Source organism: Ictalurus punctatus, chromosome 1 (genome assembly GCF_001660625.3).
Source record: "Ictalurus punctatus breed USDA103 chromosome 1, Coco_2.0, whole genome shotgun sequence".
Taxonomy (NCBI): domain Eukaryota; kingdom Metazoa; phylum Chordata; class Actinopteri; order Siluriformes; family Ictaluridae; genus Ictalurus; species Ictalurus punctatus.
This window is the reverse complement of record NC_030416.2, coordinates 1,860,641-1,878,605: the sequence shown is the minus strand read 5'-3', so window position 1 is coordinate 1,878,605 and position 17,965 is coordinate 1,860,641. Positions and strand designations below refer to the sequence as shown.

The 17,965-nt window shown below is 42.3% G+C and overlaps 1 protein-coding gene across 2 annotated transcripts; it reads right to left on the bottom strand.

The window, feature by feature from the left end:
* Positions 1-397: 397 nt before the first annotated feature.
* On the bottom strand, positions 398-14,040 carry rprd2b (regulation of nuclear pre-mRNA domain containing 2b). 2 transcript variants are annotated; one of them, XM_017468210.3, is made up of 11 exons: positions 13,926-14,040; positions 12,448-12,768; positions 5,171-5,300; positions 4,915-5,042; positions 4,678-4,730; positions 4,463-4,589; positions 4,061-4,236; positions 3,660-3,906; positions 3,324-3,575; positions 2,987-3,196; positions 398-2,901 (listed from the first exon to the last, which is right to left on the bottom strand). In XM_017468210.3, the coding sequence occupies exons 2-11, from the start codon at positions 12,641-12,643 to the stop codon at positions 1,313-1,315; spliced, it is 3,108 nt and encodes a 1,035-aa protein (XP_017323699.2). In that variant the 5' UTR covers positions 12,644-12,768; positions 13,926-14,040; the 3' UTR covers positions 398-1,312. The 2 variants fall into 2 exon arrangements, with proteins under 2 accessions (XP_017323699.2, XP_017323708.2); XM_017468219.3 differs by having other exon boundaries at positions 3,011-3,196; positions 13,926-14,038.
* Positions 14,041-17,965: the final 3,925 nt, after the last annotated feature.

Sequence of the window (17,965 nt, the reverse complement as noted above, 5' to 3'; positions counted from 1 at the left end):
TGTTAAGCCATACGCTGAAAAGGTTCAGAGTTTGTTTAGACCGTAATCTTGCATCATTTTGTATAAACTCTGATAAGGGGGTGGAGCCTAAATATGCATCGCCAGCGCTCTTCACCCCAAGCAACAAGGGGTGTAGCTCAGTTACGTAAATCGCCTGTAATAGCTTGTTTTGTTTTTTCTCTTTTAAAATCGTACACGTAGCTTGCTTGTGTACAGATTCAGAAACAGATTCTTTTTTTTTTTAAATCCAAAAAGTTACAGAGTTCGCATTTACATTGTTCTCCAAAAGTAAGAAAAAAAAAACCAAAACAAAAAAAAAAACCTCGCCCCCGCACACACACACACCAAAAAACAAACATTAGAATTATTACGATAAAGAACTGTAAGCCCCCGATCATTCATGTTTCTCAACGCAGGGCTTTTATTAGTAATAATACACGCGAGAACTAAAAAAAAAATAATAATAATAAATTTAACCAAGGAATCAAAAGACAGGAAGTATGAAAAAAAGGAAGCATTAAGATTGAGATTTTTTTTTTTTTTTTTGCTAGACTAATTCTGCTTTCATGTAATAGTTGAAACTTGAGATTGTATATCTTTGCCGTTGAGCAACAATAAGCCTGCGTTCACATTAGTGACAAAGCCCCACCCACAAATGCTCAACTCTCTAGTATCTGCTTGCGTTTCGCTCCAATTCCGGAAAGAAAACAGAGCACGGAAAGAAGCTTTAAGCAAAAGTAACGTATAAATTCGTACAACAGACTTTATACCTTTTGGCTACTGATGTTTCTTTTTTCGGAAATGAAAAGAAGCTGGACAGACCACGCCCACAAACCTGGAGTGACGATTTCTAATGTGAACGCAGGTTTAATCCAGATCTTTGATATAAGTGTGAAGCAGAGGTTAAAGTGTGTTTACAGAGAGAGTGATAGAGCTTGAGAGCAGGAATGCAGAAGCCACACAGGAAAGAGAGAAAGCTTCTATTTACATTCTTAATTACAGACCTAGATCATTCAGAATAATCTGGTTTTGTGTGTTTCCACACACAAACAAACACACACACACACACACACACACGTTTGCACAAAGATAAGTGGAAATGATCAGAATAACCACCTTTTCTCTCTCTGTTCATCTTCCTTTATCTCCTAGTTCATCCCACCATCTCGTCTAAGTAACTGGCTTTGAGGGAAACCAAGCTGGGGGAGGGGCTTAAGTGTGCATGTGTTTAGGCTCATATCATGTGACCTTTGGCCTTAGTAGCAAGGGCACAGGGCCTAAGCAAAAGCATGATCAGACAGCATTGTAACCCTTAATAGCGAGGAGGCAAAAACGGTCGTTTAGGAGCATGTAACGATCCACCTCTGTAGGCGTGGCCAGGTCGCTTTGCACCTGGCAACAAGGGCTCTCGGGGAAGGGGGAGGGGCAACGGGAGCCTCTGTGAAGGCAAGCGAAGAAGGGGTCGGGGTGGGGAGGGCAAGAGCGGGCGGGGCTCTCTGGAAGGGGTAGGGGTTGTGGGTGTGGTTGGGGTGGTGGGCGAAGGCGAGGTCGGGCTTTGCAATAGCGGGCGATGAATGGGGCGCATGGAGTGAGACAATTTACCCCTAGAATTGTTGGACGTGATAGCCCCGCCCCTATGGGCTGCCACCGACTCTGGACGCAGATTAGCAGGTGGGAGGGGCAAAACTCGGTCAATGGGGACCAGGATGCCACCCACCATCACAGAAGTAGTAGTAGGGGAGGGAGGGAAGTCCCTAGAAGGGGTCAAGGGGGGTTGAGTGGGCGGGGCAATGTGAGGAGGAGGGACAACTGGAGGGGCCAGGGGTTGAGAAGGAGGGAAGAAGGGAGGGGGAGGTGGTGACGAGTATTGCCCCTGGGGAGCTACCAAATGAGCTGAGGCAGATGTGGCGTGGTCTCCAGAACCATCAGGGCCGTGATTTCCGGGGTGAGGCAGAGGTGAGGCTTCCATAAACTCCGCCTCTTCGTACCACACCCCACTCCCTCTGGTCGCACCACTGGACCTTCTGGGACCTCGACCAATCACACGAATGCTCTCGACTGTCTGGATGCGGTTGCTGTAGCTGAGCGGATCTATGGTTCCGGCTTCGTCGCCCGCTGCCGCGGTAACCACGGTTTCGATGCGATGATAGCGTTCGTTGTCTCCGCCCATCACTTCCTGTTTCTTTGCTGCTTTCTTCCCTACTTTTTCCTCCTTGCCTTTTTCTCTCTGAGCTCCTACACTCGTTCTTCTCCCTTCCGTTTTAGCTTTCGTGGCCACTTCCTGCGCAGAGAAGGAAGACGAAGTGGAAGAGGAGGATGGGGCGTGGCCAGGGGATGCTTCACTCCTCCTCTTCCCTACTTCTTGCTCTTTGTTTTTCGCCGCACTCTTCCCCGACGGGGTCCGGTAGTCTCTGTCCTTCCGGTCGTCTTCGGTGCCCCACGAGGAAACGTGGGCTTTGTGGCCCATAACGCAAGGGCTGTCAACGATTTCATCCTGTGTTGGAGTCCCGCCCCTTTCGTCTCGAACCGGTGTGGCGTCTCCGCCCACAAGCAGTGGGCTGTTACTTTCCGCCTCGAATACGCCTGCAAATCCGGGATTCACTTGCAGGAAGTTGTTGATTTTTGACTCTAAGCTCGGCATTGCGACTTCCTGTCGGTCTTTCTCCCTCTCTTTCTCTCTGTCTCTCTCCCAATCCGTCACTCTCTCTCGCTCCGACTCACGATTCAAGCTGTTGTGTTCAGCGGCTTTTGGAGTCTTCGGGGTGGTCAGGGTTGTTGGAGTGGCGGTTGCCGTCGTTACCGTCGCCGTTACCGTCGCCGTGGTGACGGCGGAAGAAGAGGGGGCAGAGTTTGGGGAGGTGAGAGTACCAGCACGGGCGGAGGAAAGCAAAGTAGACAAACCTGAAGGAAAAAGAGAGTATGAACAAAACACTAAATGTGTGTGTGTAAAAATGTGTGAAAAGAGTGTGTGTGCACGTGTCATTACCAGAGTGTGTGCGCGTGTCATTACCAGAGTGTGTGTGTGTCTTTGTGAGCGCATTCAGGATTCCTTCTGGCGAAATATCCACTCTCGACAGGATGCTGGCCAGCGGATTGGGTGCCGCAGTTCCGACAGTGGGCGTGGCTTTTGCTGTGGGGGTGTGGCTTGGTTGTGTAGTGGGAGTTCCCGGAGAGGGGCGAGACACAGGACTCACACCTGTGAAGTAATAAAAAAAAAAAATAAATAAAAAAAAAATAAAAAAAAAAGTACAGTTGGACAGACGCACTTTAAACTAATAATGAAAAATAATTATTTAAGGATGTTTCGTTTTTATTTTGCTCACCAGTGTTCTTCATGGCATTAGTGATGCTATTCAGTATAGAGCTGATCTTTCCCAGATCCACATTGGCCAGATTTAAAGGGGCGGGGCTCAGAGTAGTAGTGGGCGAGGTCACCGCAGACGAAGACGTTGTCTGAACGGCTGCGGGCTCGGATGTTGTTTTTGTGGGAGGGGCTAAAGTAGGGGACTTGGCTGCTATTGCACTGGTGGATTTGGAAACTATCGGCGGAGGCGCTTTTTCTTTTTTGTCTTCGACTGAAGAGAAGAAGAAAAAAAACCTAGATATAAAAACATGTAAAAGCAATAAATAAATGAACGATCGAATGAACGAACGCTCACCAATAACGCTCGTGTTGTTCGCGGTCTCCTCATCAGACATGTCCATGTCCTCCACATCTCTGTTGTCTTTCTCGTCTTTCGGCCGTTGGCTGCGTCCCAATCCGTGAAAGGGCGATTCAGACCCGGAGGGCGAGGGCGCGTCCTCCGAGGGCGAGGGAACTGGAGACTCGACGTCCGGCAGCGTGGCTTTCAGAGCGTCCAGTTTGCGTTTCAGATTCGAAACACGGTTCGCGAACGTCTTGTATGCCTGAGCAGAGACATGTCCAGCAAAAAGCGATTTAATAGGTAGTTAATAGTATTAATAGATAGGCAATAAGATATTTATCTGACCCCAGACTGGGAGGGGTATTTAGACAACACCCGAGTCCTATATAATCATCGTTATGCATCACGACACTTACGTTGGCGACAATTTTGACCTCTTTGTACTGCATTTCATAAAAAACGTCAGCGTTCCCCAGAGCCTCGAGCAGCACCGGTCCTTCCTCCTTCTGTCCTTCCAGAAACTTCACAACCTCCTGCAGCTTCGTGCTGCCTTCCTCGAAATCCTTTGAGAATTTATTTCCTCCTGCTTTATCTGTGGGGATAAAGAGAGTGATGTGGTTTTAAACGGCTCTAGCGTCACACGATTTCCTTCAAACACGAGGTGCGTTATTATTAACGACCGTTGTTTTGCTTTGCTGCATAAACACGATGCGATCATTAACGTAGAAACAACCGCTTTCTATGTTTATTTGAACGGTTATGGAAGGAGTCTCCAGTGTCGGTGCTACGTTAACGGTCAGAAGGACAAACGAACAAACCTTTGAGACGCTTGAGAGCTTCGGTGCTGCAGACGTCGACCCTGAGAGCGGCGAGCTGTTTCTCCTTCAGATCGCTCTCCTCTAACGAGCGCTTGTACGCAGTGAGGCGATCGATAAACGCCTGAGGCTAAAGCGAGGGGAGGTGGAGTAAAAAGAAAACAGATAAGGACAAATTTGAGGTGGGGGGGTCAGATAATACAATTCAAGATACTTACTGCGAACTCTGCTACGATCTTGGACTTGAGGGCAGCTTTAGGAGTAACTGGAGCTGGAAGAAGAGCAAGAAATATGGGGGGGGACAAATAGCACATTGTATAGTTCAGTACTTTTCACTAAACTTCTTGAGGCCCCTGCCTGAAGGGGGGGGGGGGGGGGATAAAAAAATAAAAAAATAGAGTGTCTCACTCAATAGTATAACTTTATTTTGTGTTTGAACAATGAGACGTATTCACCTGAAGGGGGCGCCGTCTCTTTTTTCTGGAGATTTGCCTTCAGCTCAGTGATCAACTCCTCTGGGTAAACACTGCGCTCCTGCCAAATGTTGAAGATCCTCTCCACCGACTTACGCACTTTAGCATCCCTGGAGCCAAACAAAGCCGAGAACGTTTAGCGCAAAAAAAGAACTTTTTTTTTTTATTTTATTTTTTTTATTTAAATCACACAGACAACAAAACCATTCAAAGAAAATTTCCCGTCTTAGACACATACTTGACCAGCAGGGCGGCGCCAGGCAAGATTTCAGCAAACGTGCTGCGGTAAGCGATGGCGTTTTTCCTCTTGCAGTTCTGAATGACATCATTAGCGAGGTAGAAGAGATTCAGCCTGTGATTGGCATCCGCTAAAGAGACACAAACCAAATCATAGAAAGATGTTAGCACCACATGTTCTGATAAATAAAGCAGTCATTTTACAGGTAGGTGTGGAATTGTAGCCGCCGTTGTTATGTATATAGAGGGTTTTCATTAATAATTAAAAATCGGTTTATGGTCTAATCGAACATAAAAAAAAAAAAAAAAATCATCAGACTGCGACTGAATAAAATGACCGAATAATAGTAAAAACACACAGTGCAACATGTACCCGTAGCAATGCTGCAAACACACCAGACCGATCCCCTCAAACAAGCAGAAAAAGATGCAGCAATACGCTTAGACATGTATAAACACCCTTAAACATGGACACTTGCTTCTCAAAACAAAAATCCCAAAAAACCCTGATACACCTCTCAACAAGGCATCACCACACTTGCTTCAAACCATCAACAGCATCAGCCAGGCAGCACCACCGTTGCTCTAAAACATACAGCAGCATGATCGTAGGCCATCGTTACAATGCCCTTTAACACTGCTGGAAGCTTCTCAACCATGGCTGCAAGGCCCTCTGCCACACATGAAGGCTCTCCACCACACAGCAAGAGCCTCCAAGATTAGGCAAGGCCCTGTACCACACGGCAAGGCCCTCTACCACACAGCAAGAGCCTCCGCCATGAATCAAGACCCTCTACCATACGGCAACAGCCTCCGCCATGAAGCAAGGCCCTCTACCACACGGCAAGAGCCTCCGCCATGAAGCAAGGCCCTCTGCGACACAAGAAACTCAATCATGAAGCAAGGGCATCTACCATGCAGCAAAACTCTACACCAGGGAGCAAGTCTCTAGACAAAACAAGTACCAAAACAAGTGCCAAAGCACTCTCTCAAAAACATCTCAACCATGCAGCACCAGAACTGCTTCAAAACACCAGCAACCACAATAGCCATGCAGAAACACCCTTCCTCTAAAACATGCACCAAACGCACAGCAAAGTATTCCATGAAGCTTGGTCCAAGCCCTTCTGCCACACAGAGAGGCCCTCTACCATTAAGAGCCTCCTCCACAGAGCAAGACACTCCACCTTGATGCAAGGCCCACTGTCACACTGCAAAGCCATCTACCATAAAGCTAGGTCTTTTATTACCCAGAAGACCATGTACCATGCAGCAAGGCAGTCTACAGGCAGCAAGGCCCTCTACCAGAGTTTGCGTCACAGTGAATAATCATCAGCCACGTCAACGGACACGTCTGTAAAAATTCTGCCATAGTCTATTTCGTAAACATGGAAGCGCACAGTTTTTTTTTTTTAAAGGGATTTTTATGCTGGTAAAGTGCTGCTACAACAGTTTTGATGGCGGAATACCTTGCACGTCAATTGAATGCCTTATTTTGTAAACGTCAAAATGACGAATGGCTTTCAGAATGTTCAATCACTGCTCTTAAATCTCTGTAAATTGAAGGAAGTTCTCACAGAACATAACCCCTGCCATCTACAATGCGGCAAGACCCTCTGGCACGCAGTGAGACACGTTGCCATGAAGCAAGTCTGTCTGCCACACAGCAAGACCCTATACTACATAGCAAAACCTGCCCCTACCACACAGTAAGACAGTCGACCACGCCTCTGCCATGAAGCGATAGCATGAATTATGGTCGCAAGACCCTGTACCACACAGCAAGGCCCTCTGGCATGCAGCAAGACCCTCTACCACTAAACAAGGCCCGATACAATGGCAGCAAGACCATCTACCACACCAGCAGCACAGCAACAAGACCCTCTATCGCACAGCAGCAAGACCGACCAGGGTTTCCCCTACCATAGAAAGGTTTAGGCTCACCACCTAAGGGTTTTTGCTGAAAGCCTTAAGCCGAATGAACGTAATAAGGCTTTTATGCGACATAGAGTGAATATTTCTCTATATTATATACAATGAATATTTTCTCATTTGTAAGTCGCTTTGGATAAAAGCATCTGCTAAATGAATAAATGTAATGTAATTAATGAATATTTAAACGGCGGTGAGAGTTGGCTTGATCTCAAACGGATAGCTAAGTTGGCAACAGGAATGAGCAATCGGTGCTTGGACGCGTGTTTGTGGGCTCATCGCCAAGCTAATCAAAACAGCTGATTGGATATTTCTCTGTACCGGCATCTCGGGATGATCGTTACAACCATCGACTCGGATAAGCAAGTTGCTTGAGGTAAGCTTCAACAACGAACAAATCAAGTACACACTTTTTTTTGTTAGGGTGTAATACTGGTGGATTCGATAGCAAGAGATACCATAGCAAAAGATAAAACTGACAAATCTATAGGTTGGAATACAACTAAAGACATTGTTAACCTAGCTAACTTACACAGATATTCATGTACTGAATTAAAGTTACGTTAGCCAGCGAAGCTAGTCAGCTGACGATAGATAAAGATACCTTGACTGAACTATCTGACGTGGCTTGGTTGCGAAACAAAGTTAGGCTGTGTTCACACACAACATCTTTTTTCCAGTTAAAAAACAACAACAAAATAAAAGCTGTTCCAAAATGCAGTTGAGAGCGTCCCAAACGAAGCTCAAGGCGTTTTTGAAAGCATGGTCTACTCCATTGGATTCTAATGTAAAACGGGTGCTGACCGCTTCAATAAAGAATATATAAATAGATCATTTACTTAAAACATAATTTAAAGGTGATACATATTTGAACTTACTTGGGACTTACTGAATGTCCTCAGTAATACACGTCCCTTCATATTTCTGATGCCCTGTGCCTGAAAGTTTGTGCACCCCTTCTGTGAATTTTCTAGATATCTGCATAAATATGACCTACAACATCCTCAGAAGTCCTAAAAGTAGACAAAGAGAACCCAATTATACAAATGAGACAAAAATATTATACTCGGTCGTTTATTTACTGAGGAAACTGATCCAATATTACATATCGGTGAGTGGAAAAAGTATGCGATCGTCAAGGATTAGCAGTTCATCTGAAGGTGAAATTAATCAGGTGTTTTCAACCAATGGGATGACGATCACGTGTGAACGAGTGAGCGATCTGTTTTATTTAAAGAACAGGGATGTATCGGAGTCTGATCTTCACAACACGTTTGTGGACGTGTATCATGGCACGAACAAAGGAGATTTCTGAAATCCTCAGAAAAAGAGTTGTTGAAGCTCATTAGGCTAGACAAGTTTACAAAACCATCTCTAAAGAGTTTGGACTCCACCAATCCACAGTCAGACAGATTGTGTAGAAATGGAGGATATTTAAGACCAGTGTTCCCCTTCCCAGGAGTGGAGACCAACAAAGATCACGACGTTCACAAAGGAACCCAGGGTAACTTCAAAGCAACTAAAGGCCTCTCTCAAATTGACTAATGTTAATGTTCATGAGTCCACCATCAGGAGAACACTAAACAACAATGGTGTGCGTGGCAGGATTGCAAGGAGAAAGCTACTGCTCTCCAAAAAGAAAAAGAAAGTTTGCTAAAGATCACATGGACAAGCCAGAAGGCTATTGGAAAAATGTTCTGTGGACGGATGAGACCAAAGTAGAACTTTTTGGTTTAAATGAAAAAGTCTGCACACCCAACATGTAGACAAAAATGTAGCTGAGATACTGGAATGACGTTTCATTTGTTTTGTTTCACAGATGTTCCTTCATGACTCTTCAGATCAGGTATCCCATTACGTAAGCTAACTCAATAAGCTAGGGCTAAGAGCGCCGCAGGAATGGGTCCTAAAACCCAGAAACGGGTCAGCATTTTAGCACTTCCGCTTCCATCGTCCCGAAGTCAATGTGTTTTTGGTTATGGTACTGTCTGAAATAAGTTCTGTGGTTAACACAAGCTCAAGATATTTTCACATTTTATTCCACAACGTAAAATACATCAGTAATACCCGACTAAATATATATATATATATTTATATATATTTAAAGCTTTTACAGCTCTTGAAAACGACAGTTGCTAACAAGTGGCTAAATGGGACTACAGACGTTGGGGATATTGAACGTCATCATGGCGAACAGGAAAAGTCATCTACTACAGCGTCGTCGTGTTTATACTCGCACTCTTGCAAAACTATTCCAACCGACAAATTTATCAATTTTAAGTATTTTCCAATTGTAGTGGGTTTTTTTTGTTTTTTTTTTAAAATAAAGAACGAAAGAGTTGTCGGAAGTTTGCCGGCGATGACGTTGAAGGCATGCGACCGTGGTGTAGTTCGTTCATAGCATTAACTTTTTACTTCTGGCGATTGTTTTTAGGCTTCAAAATTCATCTTGATGAACAAAAACGTGTAAGAATTATAAACGTTTGCTGGCCGCAGAGCTTATTTTCGGCATCGATCCTAAAAAAGATTGACAAAAGCCAATGCAAAAATCCTGCTGGATTTTTGTCAAGGGAACCAGGGTGATGCTAACTTCTGGGTTGGCCTACAAAAATACCTCATCATCCCTGCAGCACTCTGTTCGACAAATCTGGCGGATTTTTATCCATCTTGGTTTCATGAAGGCATCTGAAGCCCCGTTCAGTTACAATAGCAACAATTCAAACAGTACTGTGTAAATTACAGTAGCCTGGCTAGTTTAAGCATCATAACATAGGGTCAGGGCAAAACTTTGACTTATTTTCATTTAGTTATTTTCATAATAGTTCTCCATTCAGTTTGCCTTGTGCATTGGATTGTTACAGGACCTTTAACTATATAGCGCGCTCTCTCTCTCTCTCTCGGTATATATATCTCTACAAAAGAAAGAAATATTCGGAGAGAGAAGGTTGCATCAGCAGAATTGTTTCCGGCATTATTCAACCTATCTAGTGCACTTTGTTTGGAATAGTATGACATTTGGCACCTGTGGTAGTGAAGCTAAATAACCGTATACTGAATAATCTTTGTGACATTTCTTAAATGACGTCTCAAGGTTATGCTAGCCAGCTAGCTAGCTATACTAATACCGCGTTTCACTCAACTCAGACGTGGGAAGGGAATTTCAGGGGTTAGACTGGGAAGGATTTGAAACTATATGCTACATACAAAAGAACCTATAACGCCATTTCGTAATCAAATTGATCGATCCATTGTTGTAAATATTTTATTAATTGTATTTGTAAGTGCGCCTTTAAGCATGATGACATTAATCACATTGTAGGCGGGACACCGGACAGGTCTGAATCACTGCACTATCGGCGTTAACGCGTTATTACTTTCTATAACAAGAGGTTAATATTCATCTCCTGCTAGCTGTGTGACTGAAACATAGCTAGCGAGCTAAATAAACATGACGCACTAGTATAGTTTCTTGGAGTGTAACTAAAACCACAGGAAAAGCCGATTGCGTTTTTATTTACGTTAACGCTGATCTTACGATCATACTATTATCACTCGTTGCTCTCCGCTGGATGAAAAGTAGGCGGGGCTAATGAGGACTTCCTTTTATTAAAGGAAAAAACAAACTTGATAATCGTTTACATGCATCGACCAATCACACTCTCAGCCATCGCATTACTCAAATGACGACATCAACCTAACTCAACCTATCACATCGCATCACAAAACCCAGCCACATCGATGCGCAACAGATCACGCCACTCAACCGAGTCCAGCGGATCACATCACTCAGCCACATCCAATTACAGCCTTCAACTTCATACAGCTGATCACCGTGCTCAGTTTTCCACATCACTCAAACGATCACTCGATTAATCGGAGCCAATCACAGCACTCATCTGATTATATACCATTATATTCATTCAGCAGATTACAACTGATCACATCGCGCGACCAATCACGGCCAATTATGACACTTGGCTGATCGCAATTGATCACGTCACTCACCCGATCACGTCACGTCACTCACCCGATCACGTCACTCACCCGATCACATCATGTCACTCACCGGAGTCCAACTGATCACATAATTTATCCAACGACATCACTCAACCAATCACGACCAGGCAAGTCCCTCAACAGATCCCATCACTCAGCCGATCAAGTTACTCAACTAATCACATGTATGTGACATCGATCACGTCCGATCCCATCATTCCGCCGATCACTTGACATCAATTAAAACTGAAAAGTGATTACATTCACTCACAAAAATACGTACATTACATTCGTGGGCACCGGTATTACTTACTCGACTATGATCGCCGCTACAAAAACGAGAGAGACCCCAATAAATCCTGCACTCCACAGCGAACAGCGTGTTGTGAAACATAGTGTGATTTTCTCTGCACAGTTTTGGGATCAATCCCACAATGCACAGCAGTGTAAAAAAACATTAACACAAACAAATTTGTCCATTTCAATCAGGCACACATGCAGAGCCACTTGATACCATGTGACCTTCTGTCTACCATCTGACCACACAACCTTCCAAGACCCTGTGATCTGGGAAACACTCTGAAAACGGTGCATTCTGGGATATCAGCTCTGAAACCTGATGAGTCACTTTAGTTTGGGTTGAACAAACAATTAATAATTAAGTCAAATAAACAATCAGTATTTCGCTTGTGTAGCTTTTCTCTCTTCCTAGAGCTTTGTTGGCTGCATTATACACACACGTGTATATATATTATATACACACACACACATACATATATATATATATATATATATATATATATATATATATATATATATATATATAGCGATAGTGAATGTCAATCTATAAATGTTATAAATCAAGCTTTATTATAAATGAAACAAACATTTTAATACTTTTGTATGTCCTTGCGCATGAAGGTGTGTGTGTGTGTGTGTGTGTGTGTGTGTGTTCTCTGTAAAAATTTAATCAATTAAAAAATAATTAAGATTACATTTAATATTAGGTGTTGCAAGTTTGATGCAAATCAAGATCCCGTGAGATTAATGTGCAACAGTCTTGCTGTGTCCTTATTTTACAAGCCTGGCCTATAACCCAAACACCAGCTGGATAGCATGTTAGCAGCTCTCCTGGTGTGTACACGTTTAAAAATGTTACACACCGACGTGCAAAAATAATAATTAAAAGTGCACAAGCAAAAGCGAAGCACGGGCTGCGTTTTGCATGAGTAAAATACACAACACAGACCTTTCAAAACACCCAAAAAAACAATAAAAACACACGCACGCGCGCTACAAGAGAGCTCGAGCGGTTAGTGTTTGTGTACAGTGCAAGCCAAAGCAACTCACATTTTTTGAGCCACTTCATCCAGGAGCGCACTACGACCCCGTGGTGTTTCTTATTCTCGAGGCACCACGAGGACAAGCTCTGAATGGACTCCATCGTGTTCGTAACTCCCTGAAACCGGCGGTCCAGAGTCGCTTCCAGAACCGCCGAGGAGCTGCTGCGGCCGCCGCTACTGGCCGCTTCAGCTCCAGCCGCCATCTTTCCTTCACTCTCCTCCTGGGCCCGAGCGGCGCTTCATTTACGTAGAAGACCACTAGGGGGCGCACGGAGCGACAAACCTCACCGAGTCCGCCATTTTTAAACTTCTTATAGACGGTGTTACTCTGCAGACACACGTAAAACATTGTGAAATGAAACGTTTTTGTAGAATTTTTTGTTTTTTTGAACAGTTTATGGTGAAAATATCGTGTACTTGTGCAGTAGAAGCCCTTACATAAATTCTAATCTAGTTTTGGTCTCAATATTGGTAGGGACACCCACCCCGGAAAAAAAGAGGACTGTTTAATGTTTGACAACCAACTGGTTTATTAATATATAACATCTATATTTACATTAAGATCTGTATTTACATTTAAATACAGATTATACAAAGCGACAGATCAAAGACTGAAAGAAAGCAAACTATGAAATTACTTGTTAACGGAAAAGAGAGAGAGAGAGAAAACGTTTTGCGTTCAACATCAACATTCTTCATGATAGTCCTTGGTGTCTATTTAAACAATCCAAACAGATGCTTACGTCGGTCGTTGACAGATACGGACTGTTGGCAAATATCTTTAAGATCTACTTGGTCAAGGGCCTCTTGATGTGCATGACATACAGCTACATTATTAAGACATGGTAGATCTTAGCCAGGTTTTCAGTCCTTTGAGTGCACTAACGCTTCGTTCTGCTTCAGCTGAGGCCACAGGGATGACTAACAACACCCTAACAAGCTTCTCAACCTCATCGGATAAGCCTCTTACGTCACTTGGCATACCTCTTACGGTATCTGCAGCTTCGCTTCTTGACATGTAGGTATTCTTTGAGAGAAACATTGGCAGCTGAACCTTCAAACTATCTCTGTTTATCTCTGGATACTGTCCAATGACATCATCAATTTGCCCAGTAAGGAGAACATTCTCAACTTTTCTCAAGATCTGCAAGTCTGGTTGGTTAAACCGTTCTTTGAATTGAACATCCAAACTGTCCAGCACCTTGAAATATTCCATCCTATAGTATTCCTCTGGTGGTTTTGGCTTGTGCTGACTAGCCCTACCAGTGAACCTTTTGGGGGTGGTGTGCTTTGCTGGCTTGGTGGCTACTAAAGCTACCCGTGGCATTCCTACAATTACTGAAACCCTTTGTGCAGAAGGCAGGGTCATTCTTTTTTCCCAAAGTGGTCTTTTTTATGGTGTATGCTTTGACACACTCAAAGCAAATAACCCTTTTTCAGTGTTGGACTGTAGTGAAGCCATGAATACTGACTGTACCAGATCACCTGAAACCGCAAAATCTTGTTTGGAAGTTGCTGTACTTCGATGAATTTTGGATCAGGCTGGTATGGCTTACACCCCATGTCCATGACACTGCTACACTGACTTGCTTCAGGATCGTCCTCACTCACACTGACTGTCTCCTAAAGAAGAAAACTAAACTTAAACCTGGTCTGTCTCAACATTTATTCTGTAAATTATTCTTTTGCATCCTGTGTTATAATAACTTAACTAAGTTAACATTAAAATAGGTAGACTATGGTACATACAATACATGTATATTGGTCATTTAAAATGAATCCATAACAGATTATGAAGAGTTCATTTGCAAAAACAGATACCCACCATTTTAATTCATTTCCATAAATCATTTTTTTAAATCGTGCATTCCAGGTTCATACAAATCAAGCTTGGATTATATTTATTTTCACTTAATTAAAACAACCCAACTGCGGTTTGATTGATATTACCTGGAATGCGCAATAAAAAAACATGATTTTTAAATATTCATAAGAATGGACATATCTGTTTTTGCAAATGAACTCTTCATACAGGTGTATGTTTAATCGGAGTATCATTTTAAGACCTCACCTGAAGCCCTGAAAGTCCAGCTGCTTCTCCCTCAACCTGCCCTACGGCATCTTTATGCATTGATGAAGATACATAAACATATAGTTAAACTCTGGATCCCATTTATTTTTGAGGGAAATGTTAATACTGAGTGAATAGGATCTTATGGTGTCTTGATGTAAGAATTTTTTCAAAACAAACTCATGACCAGTATGTTGACTTTTAAAGGTTATACTGTATTTGCTGAACATCCTAAAGACTGACTTTAATGCTGATGCCTCCCTACAATTCCAAAATATAATTCATAATCAGGACCTCACCTGAAACGCTGAAGACGCGGCTGTTTCATCCTGCTCTACTTCAGCCTGCTGCTGCGTTTCGGGGAATTGCGCGATCCAATACAAACCGAATAGACTATGGCCAAAACGCACTACGTTTGTTATTGTTTTTAATGGTATTTGTAGTGGAATCCATTCAAATTTCTGTAGTGGTTTCTATTGGGGTTTTTTTTGTTCAGCAGGGATGAAATGTTCTCCGAACACATTTGTCCAGCTCCAGTCAACAAACCGGACTTGGACTGGACTTGTGCATCACACTGCAGCGTATTAAAGTCAGTAGATATTGTCATCTCGGCTGTAATAAGTGCAAGCAAATAATTTGGGAGTTTAGTCATGTTCACATATTCCATTTCACATAATATTTTCAGAACCATAAAGCCCATTTTCATCATGCTCGACATTCATTTATGTGCTTTCTTGCACTGATACGTACAGTAAATATAGTATACCGTAGCAGAGTAACTGAATATTCAATTCAATTTGATTCGTATAGCACTTTATGACAAATACATTATAAGATAAGATACTTTATTGGCCCCTAGGGAAATTTTTCTTGGACCCATACGGAATTACATTAGTGCCAAAAGTATTGAATGTAACTTTTGTGAGGGAAATTATTCATTTTTACTTTTTACTAATAATTTTGTTCCTGTTCATGTTCATCTGAGGATAACGCCTAAGAAGGCCATGTCATGTCACTGAGATCAGTAAAGAATGTTTACAGAGACACAAACATGCTCTTCTGTTCAAGGTTCGTCTGCACATCATCTAACATCCTAAAACAAAGCCTGTTTGAACTGCCTCAAACCGCTTCTTATCGCTACACAGAAGTGTATCATGCTCTGCGTTTCATATATATAGTAGTGGTTTAGCACAAGCACTTCAGAGCGCTCTCATTATTCTATCCTGTTTTATTCTATCCTGTATTAACCATCTTTCTGTAATAAACCTTTTTACCGTCAGAGGACGGGTCTGCGAGTGTTGTCTGATTTCCACGACAATCTGGTGTCGCCTGGCTGGGCTGTGCGAGTCTTTTCAGCTTTTCTCGACAAGAAGTAAACTGGAGTACGCCCGTGGAAAAGTTTCACCCTGAAGTGTTAACACGTAGGTGGTTTGCACTTTATTGTGCAGAGCGAAAGATCGACGCAGCCTTACCACTGACTGGTAGAAATCATCAAGAACTTAGAATTAGAATTTTATGAAGTGGGTCATTCTACAGAAACGTGCACTTTTAGAATGGAAGAATGTGTCAAAACCTTTGACCACATTATTACTTAAATCATTGGCTGTATGAATACACTTAAATGACAGCGTGATGATTTTTTTTCTTTTTTGTGCATTTATGTAAAGATGACATGCACCGTCAATTTGTCACTGGTGTTACCTTACTAATAGAGGCCTTTATGAAATATTATTTTTCAATCTCTTCAGCACATGTAGTCAGAGGTAGAGAATAACATTGATAATGCAACAAATCAGAAGATTATTATTTTATTTTGATTTGTTATGGTTTGTTAAAAGTGTGATTGAATGGTGTTTTTTTCAGTTGCACAACCATGAATTTCCTTTAAAAATGAAAATATATATAAACAAATAACTGTTAAACAAGTAATGATGCAATCCTTGGAATCTGAACTCTCGAGTGTAGCAAAATGTAATGAATATAAAATTATCATCATGTCAAACATGACACGTTTTATTTAATGATACAGAAAAAAACACACAGTAACACCAGTGACATACAAGACCAAAGATCCTTATTCCGCAATTCTAATTAAGAAAATGGTTTCATTTGGCATGCAGTCAAACTCATTGACAATAGGTCAAAACACTTGAACGTTCATAAACAACAGTTTAAGCACATTTGAACTCAATTAAGAGTAACAACTAAAAAGGTCCAACAAAGACCATTATCTAAACTGCAGTTGTCTGCTACTATTTTATGGCATGCTATGTTACTAGGTTATAACTAAGAGGGGTAAACGGTCTCCATTTTACAATTTATGTTGCATTATTTCACTTGTCTAGATGTCTCAGAATGATCTCCCAGAACCTCTGATCAATTTCAGCTGAACGCCTATTCAGTGCTAGGGGCTCTGGAATCAGTCACATGATCTGGTCATCATGATACCAGTTAATATGATCTCTGGGGCTCGGCCAGAAGAACTTATTCACTCCATTTCGGTGCATGCACTTGACTTCCACATTATCTTCCCCCACCTTCAATACTGTGCCAGGGTAGGGTTCATCATCATGGTGAACAACACACCATTGCCCACTGTGATGGTTTCGATGACATTGGGTCTAAACTCTTAAAGAATGTTTTGTGTTTTAACATCTGGACGGTCCAGATTTGCATGCTGCAGTCGTATGTCGCCTTTTCATATCTGCGTTTCCAAAGGATGATCCCATCTTTCAGTTTCTCTATTTTTTTACCTTCAGAGGACGAGTCTGCGAGTGTTGTCTAATTTCCACGACACTTTTCAAGAAACTAAAAAAGTTATACTATGAGAAAGAAGATAAACACTCTATGATCGCTAGTGAGATTTGGATCGACAGCTGAGGAGGAGGAGGATGACCACGACGATTATGATGCTCTGTGCCCCCCCTAGAGCTCAAAAATTCAAATATTAATAACGAACTAATATACTGACTAAGTAAGTAAGTAAGTTCCACTACTCCAAAAGTACTCCAAAATTCACGAATTGAAGTCTCTACTTCCAGGTCAGGTCAAGTTCCGTAAATTCGGAAAAACTGTAAAACCTTCGTATCCTACTAGTGTATGTAAATTTTCACATAAGAAGACTAGCTCATGTAAACCTTGACTTGATCAAATCAAGTCATCATATAATATGCATGGATTATTGCTCTTTTATATCTGGAATATACTGTCGGGTTTAAATTGCTTATTTTTATTACGTTTACAGAATTTAGCGTACGTCTTCGTCCAGAGCTCAAAGTATACCGGTTATCTGCAATACGCTGACATTATATGCAGAACATGGCAACCCTGGTTGCAGAATACATATCAAGATCATTAACATGACACGAATGGGAGATGCACTGTTCGGCCTAAACCCTAAACACTGTCTTACTGAGCTCCAAAATAACGCCATATTTCTAAAAAAATTGCATTG

Coding starts and splice junctions, on each gene's coding strand:
- rprd2b (XM_017468210.3), bottom strand. CDS start 12,643: ATGGCGGCTGGAGCTGAAGCGGCCAGTAGCGGCGGCCGCAGCAGCTCC. Junction 5,043..5,170: donor GGCGCCGCCCTGCTGGTCAA/GTATGTGTCTAA, acceptor GTTTGGCTCCAG/GGATGCTAAAGTGCGTAAGT. Junction 3,576..3,659: donor GAACAACACGAGCGTTATTG/GTGAGCGTTCGT, acceptor TCTTCTCTTCAG/TCGAAGACAAAAAAGAAAAA.